The sequence below is a fragment of the Temnothorax curvispinosus genome, unplaced genomic scaffold, assembly GCF_003070985.1.
Source record: "Temnothorax curvispinosus isolate PA1 unplaced genomic scaffold, ASM307098v1 QBEX01010373.1, whole genome shotgun sequence".
Classification (NCBI taxonomy): domain Eukaryota; kingdom Metazoa; phylum Arthropoda; class Insecta; order Hymenoptera; family Formicidae; genus Temnothorax; species Temnothorax curvispinosus.
Genome location: NW_020220153.1, coordinates 117937 through 125491, shown reverse-complemented (window position 1 = coordinate 125491; position 7555 = coordinate 117937). Strand labels below are relative to the sequence as shown.

Sequence of the window (7555 nt, the reverse complement as noted above, 5' to 3'; positions counted from 1 at the left end):
TTATCTGACAAATCGATATACCAGCTAGATAATTGATTTTATGTAAACTTTGTTAACGACAAAACTGATGATTTTTAAATTGTAATAGGTTGTTATCAAAGTTACGTAAATATTAAATTATATAGGTATACCGAGTTATCTCAAGCAATATTAACTCTTCTTCCGTACTTTTTTCTTGTTATTCATGCGTTTCGGTATCATTAATTTTTATTTCACGATATGTCTGAAAATAATCCAAAATAAAATGTCTTATAAGATGTTTTAATGGTTTTTGAGTATTTTCGTGGTCAACTTTGCATATAACTAATCAAGAGACACGGTAGTGTCTCGCGCCAAGTATACGCGGAGCGAGACCGATCGTGACTCTTTTACGCGACGCGACGATTTGCGAATACTCGATTTAATTAACCGTGTACAAATACGCAGATGTATTGCGCATTAAAAAACTATATACACATATATTGCAGTTGAAATCATGTCTTATCTAATCTGAAATGGATTAGTCATTACGATGTTTTAAATGACGTACGTCATTATTTTTACGTGGCAGACACACGCTGTTCTCGTTATCGAATATTTACTATGTAAAAACTCAGAAAAAAGTTGCGGCTTGATGAGATACAGAAAGCGAGTCAAGTGGGTGATGAGAGGCATTCTGATTTTTATTCTTAATTATCTGATAACAATATCAAAATATGAAACTGAAAATCAGTTAGAATAGTTAATTGAATCTCTTATCTTCAATAAGGTATTACCAGAGATACGATCTATCTTAGAAATAATTGCGTTCGTAATCCAAGTTTCTGGAAAATTTATAAGACACCTGCAGCATTTCACCAGGTAACTGCGCATAAATGAAATCTAGCTTTTAATCCTACGCCAACGATAATACGACTATTTCGAGCAATAGGTTTCGCATGATATTTCAGGAACAAAGCGCAGCTTTCACATTTAATTATAATGTTAAATATTTTTCAAAATAGTGAAAGTTTTTGTGCATGGTTAACACATATGTTTCCAGACAGCACGTATGTCTAAAAGACGTCGTAAAGACATCTTTTAGACATCTTTTTAGACGTGTGTGCTATCTGGGTTTCTTCGTTATCTAATACTTTACATATATATAGCTGTCTTAATTAATATATATATCTAAATATTGTCTACTTATAATTGTATTTAAATATGAATGCACACTCAGAATCGTTAACACTTTCGCGTGAATTTATCGCATACGTTGTTTTTGATATAGGTATACGTTCCGATAAACGCCCAAAATTACATATTAAGGCATTATTAATGAGTTCGGGTCGTAACGTCGAAATGACATCTTGCCGACATTTTGACGACAAAATAATGACAAGTTACGTCAGCTTGCTACTTTTGGGGTATAAATCAATATCTTTAATTTCATATCGATATAATATATATATCACTGTTTATAATTCAAAATGCGTGAATTATAAGAGAAAGAAGAAGTGAACAAAGTATAAACAAACGCGTTGAGTATTTTCGCGCTTGTTTATACTTTTGAACATCGATCGCAGGGGTTCGATTCTTGGAATTCATTCGTATATAAGAGAAACGCTCGCAAATTCTCGCTCTTACAGAAAAGTTGCAAGTTGATTGGTTATCGCATGACTTTTAGCCAATCAACCTTGTAGATTCTTCGCAAAAACGGAATTTGCACACACGTTTATCTGGCGAATGAATTCAAGAATCGGGGCCCCTCTAATCTCGTACCTGGACGCGTGATTGTTCGGCGCGGGTCACGTGACGCCGCGGAGCCAATCGCCATGCATTTTCGCGCGATTGTGGCGGCCGTTAAAGGCCTTTGCACAATATTAGGCAACAGGCAATAGGAACAGAGAATAGAAATCAGAAATCACGTATAAATGCCGAACAAACAGCTACTACGTTTACGCGAGCGTTACTTCTGTAGTAACTTACGATAATTCACTCGTTTATGCGGAGTAAATTATCATAAGTTACTACAAAATCCCGTTTACGCGAAAAAAAATCCCGTTTACGCGAAGGAATTATCGTAATAAGTTAAGTACTACGGAAGTAACGCTCGCGTAAACGTAGTATATTACTTGTTGCCAACAAATCATAGCATTCGAATTTTTTAAGTTGTAATTAACGAATTTTTGGTTTGCCTGACATTGTGCAAGGGCCTTAATTTTCGCGACTGCGCGGAATTACCTGGTCTTGCGTGACTTGCGTCGTGCGTGACTTCGCGCTCGTCGTGAATGGCCTACGCTACGCCGGACTTTGCTCCTGCGTAGCGGTTTAATGGGAATCTATTCATCTCACGGCGCAAAAATCCAGATAACTTGCGCGATATTTTTCGTTTGCCGCATTCCGCAGGGCGGAAACATGCATCCCGACTAACCGATTTTTTCGTATGCAGTGATATTTTAGGTAATAATTGGTGCGACGAGTGTCGATTCATGATTTTGAACATATGTTCGAATATTGGCGAGAACTTGGACCGGCGATCGACTGTCGGGGGAGAAGAAAATGCAGATAATTTAATCTCGCCTCTTCTCCGCCGACGAAGCATTCTCTGTACTGGCCTTACATAAGATGCATACTCTTCGCGTGTGTGTTTTTCTGTGCATATCGAAAAGTACATATATCACTTCACGATTCTTTGATCTTCCTTGTTCTCTGAACGTTATCGAGAAATCTGATAGAATGCAAGTCGGAATTGAACGTGAAAGGATTTTGCAATTACGTAAGGAGCTGAGAAACATTTGTGCTTGCAGGTGGTTTTATAATTTTGAGACACACGTATCCTTTCCTTATATTAATGGAGACATGAGGACAATGCCATACGAGTTTATTGCGCAAGGGGATCAGTTTTATAGCCTTAACGATATATTAAAGAGATGATAATACTTTTCACATTATAGCAGAAAAAATGGTATATAAATTACAGATGTATAAATCACTGTTATCTTCAAGTTAATGTTACGTAAAACATAAGTTATATATCTTGTACTTTCTTCCCAATTTAGATTAGTGAAGGAAATACCGTATCGACATCTTTGTCGTTAAGCACAAATCAATATGCAGAGACGGAGAGTGAGCCAACTGATAACTTGTATCTTGCGCTGATACAATGCTTCGGTATTATACTATGCGGGTAAGGATACGCTTCTGCCCAGGATAGCCTGAAAAACTTTATTAAGAGTTTGAATATGCACTCAAATCTGCACAATGTTATTTTTAGGCTCCCTCATATACATTTGAATAAAGATTTTATATCTTATGACGCATGACTTTATGATTTTACATTTTACAGATATGTAGCAGGAAGATTCGGTGTGATAACGAAGACAGAGGCAAATGGCATGAATACTTTTGTCGGCACTTTTGCTTTGCCGTCTTTAATTTTTATGTCCCTGGCGAAACTCGACTTTACGCTGGTTAATTGGAAATTTCTCCTCGCCGTATTGCTCGCCAAGAGCTGCGTCTTCATCGCTGTGCTTGCGGTTTCGTTGGTAATCAAGAAGCCATCAAATCCTGGACGCTCTGCGCTCTTTGCAATATTTACCACTCAGAGCAATGACTTCGCTATTGGATATCCGATGAGTAAGAATAAAAGCACGTTTGTGCGCGATTCCACAATGTTACGTATTATCTAATATGTCTCACATTGAATATCGCTATTTCAGTTTACGCTCTTTATGGAAAAACGCACCCGGAGTACGCCGCTTATCTGTATTTGATGGCTCCCATATCACTGGCAATTTTAAACCCAATTGGTTTTATATTACTGGAGATAAATAAACGACGTGTGGAGGAGCACACAAGTTGTAGAGACATGGTTTATTCCATCGTGAAGGGCGTCGTGCTAAATCCCGTGCTTTTCATGACGGTCTTGGGCATTATAGGAAATCTTATCTTCAAACACAATGTACCACATTTGCTCGCCGCGATACTCGAGGTGCTAGGCAATGCTTTCTCTGCTAGCGCATTGTTCCTCCTCGGCTTAATGATGGTAGGGAAGATACACAAATTAAAAGGTACAGCGCTGGTTATCCCGGGTATACTGATCTCGGTGAAGCTGCTAGTCTTGCCTCTAGTCATAAGAGAGTCTATAATTCTTTTGAACGCCGGCGATAATGTAACAGAGACGAGAGATTTGAGTACCTACGGCTTTCTGTATGGTACAATCCCGACGGCACCGGCTCTATTTATTTTCACTTTACGATACAATCTCGAGATCGACTTAATTGCATCAGCTATGGTAGCTTGTACGTTTCTCTCTGCACCGCTTATGTTTGTATCGGCTAAAGTAATCAATGCCGTTTCCGCTGGAATGACACCAGTTAGTTATGCGCGGCAGCTTAACACTTTTTCCTTCGATATAAGCGTTGTGTCAGCAACAGCTTGTATATGGTTGTTGATATGTTTCCTTGGATTTGGACGTAAAAGGTACAACCAAGTCACTCACCGATGCACTCTCTGCCTCGTGATTGCACAGGTATGTTTTACATATTCAGTTTATTGCAAGTATACATTTCTACGTATTCAGTTTTGTACAAAATATTTTTTATTTTCAGTTCGCAATAGCAATAGGTGTGATAATGTGGTCAAAACTTGATTCAAATAACAATCAGACAATATTATGGTAATTATAAAACTTTAAATGGTTATTCGGTGACTTTTATCGAATAAAATTTCTTCATCATTCTTATTAATTACAGGTATATTCAGTTTATTCTAATAACTACTGGTGTATATGCCAGCAGAATATTTACAGCCGCAATTGCAGCAACATTACTATTTCTGAGTTCGCGCTCATTATCTTTCGTTGAAAATCTGATTAAATGGTTTTATCCTCTTGGATGGGGGTACGAACATATTAGCTTACTTTAAATTCCATACCTCACTATATTCGATGTCTATTATATATAATGTGTGTATTAATTTACAGGGTGCCACTTCTAATGGTGACATTAACATGCATCACTGTTAGATTAAATCCGTCTGATCTTGATTTTAAAAATCCGAATTTTCAATTAGGCAGGACTCAAGCTGCTGTGTCTTCATTCGTATTAATATTCTGCTTTATAGGTATGTTACGAGAAGTGTTAATAATTATTTACAGTACAAGCAATTTTTATTTTTCAAATTACTATTATTACGTTGTGTCATTGTGAAGTACGTATTTAGAATCTTATTGTTAGATGAAAATTTTGTAATAACTATTCTGTCCACAGTGACACTAGGTTGTTTGGTCTTACAACAGAGATATGAAAGAAGGCACAATGCGATGTCATATGAACATCTGAGTAACAATGCAGTACAGTCTACAATCGAAAGTAATGAAAGAACCGTAGTAGATGTGGAAGACTTAGTTTCTCCATTAATTGATGCAACACCCAGGTAAGTCCATTCAAAATAAAAGTATGTAAATGTGAAGAAATCAAGAATCTGTAAATTAACTGTTGATATAAACGCTTTTAGGTTTGGCTGTGAATTTCAAAATGGTTGTCCGAATGGAGCATGCAGAGCTGGTGAAGATAGAAGTAACTGTGAGGAGGAAAATGGAACAAACGAAAATAACGATCCTCAGATTTTGCGACATCTGGTTCTTCTTATTTTGCTGTTATGCTCCATGTTTATTGTACGTAAATTATTATTTTCTTTACTTAGATATTAAGATCGCAAAATTAATTTTGATATACATATTACAGGGCTTATCTATATCCGTGGGAACATTAATAATGGAACAGCTAACTGGCATTTATGCCGAGCTTGCCTTCTTAGATGTGACTTTGAATTTCGGACAATCATTAATAGCGTTTGCTATTTTTGGATTAGATCCTAGTTTGGGTAAATTAGGATGTTGGCTGCGGAAAATATGCAGAAAATGGCAATGTGGTACAGTATCTTTATGATATAATACACATTTTATATTATTGATTGATTTTATACATATATATTTAATAATATTTTGTAATTTTGATAGGAAGAGAATTGGAACTTCCTTGTGAGGAAGCTCTCAGTCCAGAAGTAAAAGATATTCGAGAACAATTTAGTCGATGTCACTTAGACGCGTGTCGAGCACGCATATCCATGTGTCGTAGGCGATTATTGAGGGTATACAGAGGAGTCTTTTCAGGAACAGATTTGGTCAACTGGTTGCTCGAAGTTGGCATTGTCAATAACCGAGAGGATGCCGTGCAATATGGTCGCTGCTTGTTAGAGAGCAGAGTTCTGCAACATGTCGATGGTACACACCACTTCTACGACCAAAATCTCCTTTACACGTTTAATGCATAATTTTATGCAATTTCCGAACGTTTGGTAAAATTTTTCCGACAAGACAAGATAGTTCCATTTGTATTACATTTCAGACAACAGATATTCGAATGAGGAACAAAAATAATTTTATTATAATGATAATTGACAGCATATAGTCAAACTTCGATGTTTCTTATTTATTTGGTCTGAGCAATCTCTTCATTCCTAGTCTTTTCAATTTTCACATATTTTAGTGATATGCACAAAATGGAAATATACACAATCATATCAGTCATGTGTATCTATAATTTCTTTTTCTTCTTTTCGGATTTCCTTGATGGAACAAATTGCCTAATTTTTGTTTACGAAGCGTTCATAATTTCACTAGTCTCTTTCATTTCATTTGTACATAAAACAGTAAGTATAAAGTAACAAGAGGAAAAAGAAGTTAAATTTATAGAGGCTGAATTGATCGAGAGTAGATGCGCTATGAATACAAAGGTTTGATTATATATACGTTCAAAATAACTTATAAAAGTAAATACGTAACAAATTAGTTGAACAATTTTGTATAGTTTTATATTAGTTATGTTTAAGTGGTGCAGTTTATAGAAAATATTCTTCGGATTATATAAATAATATTTCTCCACTTCTCGTGGAAAAATATCATTTATCGATGAAAATGACATCTTTTTGAACATTTACAGTAATAAAATGCGATGTAATTTACGTTGCACAGTGTAGACATATTCCTATTATTATTATTATTATTGGAGAACAGCAACAGTATTAGGTACAATTTAACTAGTTTATTGTGACTATAAAATGAGTAAAGGCTGTGTTTAGTATATGGCATATTGCACTCTCAACACATAGTTTAACAATTGAATTGTTCTAATACTAAAGGAAGCTATTTTTATATAAAGATCTTGATTATTTATTACGATACATTTAATTAAGAATGTGATATAAGTGTCAGGGAAATGATGATTGAACAACAAAGAAGTCGAAGAAGATTAATATGGAAAATATTTAAATCGTCTTGGCAATGTTAATTATATTGAACAGGTTATTAAGGATTACGGAGTAATGAAACGTCTCGAAAAACTTAAAAATTTATTGTAAATTTCTATTCATATGATTTTATTCTGTATATTGTGAATGTTTATCGTTTTATTTATTAAAATAAATCTGTGTTATAAGTGCTGTGTAAGTTGATGTGTGTGAGTAATAAATACACGACAATTATATCAGAAGTGCAATAAAATTTTTACCCTTTTCCCAGAGGAGCATGTAC

General features: G+C 35.4%; 1 protein-coding gene across 4 annotated transcripts; it reads left to right on the top strand.

Moving 5' to 3' along the window:
* The first annotated feature begins 2070 nt into the window (after positions 1-2070).
* LOC112460171 (integral membrane protein GPR155) lies at positions 2071-7508 on the top strand. Of its 4 annotated transcripts, none has more exons than XM_025024736.1 (13): positions 2071-2421; positions 2769-2793; positions 2890-2926; positions 3021-3148; positions 3308-3597; positions 3681-4492; positions 4572-4639; positions 4716-4862; positions 4946-5085; positions 5232-5397; positions 5479-5638; positions 5709-5895; positions 5984-7508. In XM_025024736.1, exons 3-13 carry the CDS (start codon positions 2924-2926, stop codon positions 6295-6297), a joined length of 2415 nt encoding a protein of 804 aa, XP_024880504.1. In that variant the 5' UTR covers positions 2071-2421; positions 2769-2793; positions 2890-2923; the 3' UTR covers positions 6298-7508. The 4 variants fall into 4 exon arrangements, with proteins under 4 accessions (XP_024880504.1, XP_024880502.1, XP_024880501.1 ...); XM_025024733.1 differs by lacking the exon at positions 2071-2421 and adding an exon at positions 2439-2629; XM_025024734.1 differs by having other exon boundaries at positions 2769-2926.
* The last annotated feature ends 47 nt before the right edge of the window (positions 7509-7555 follow it).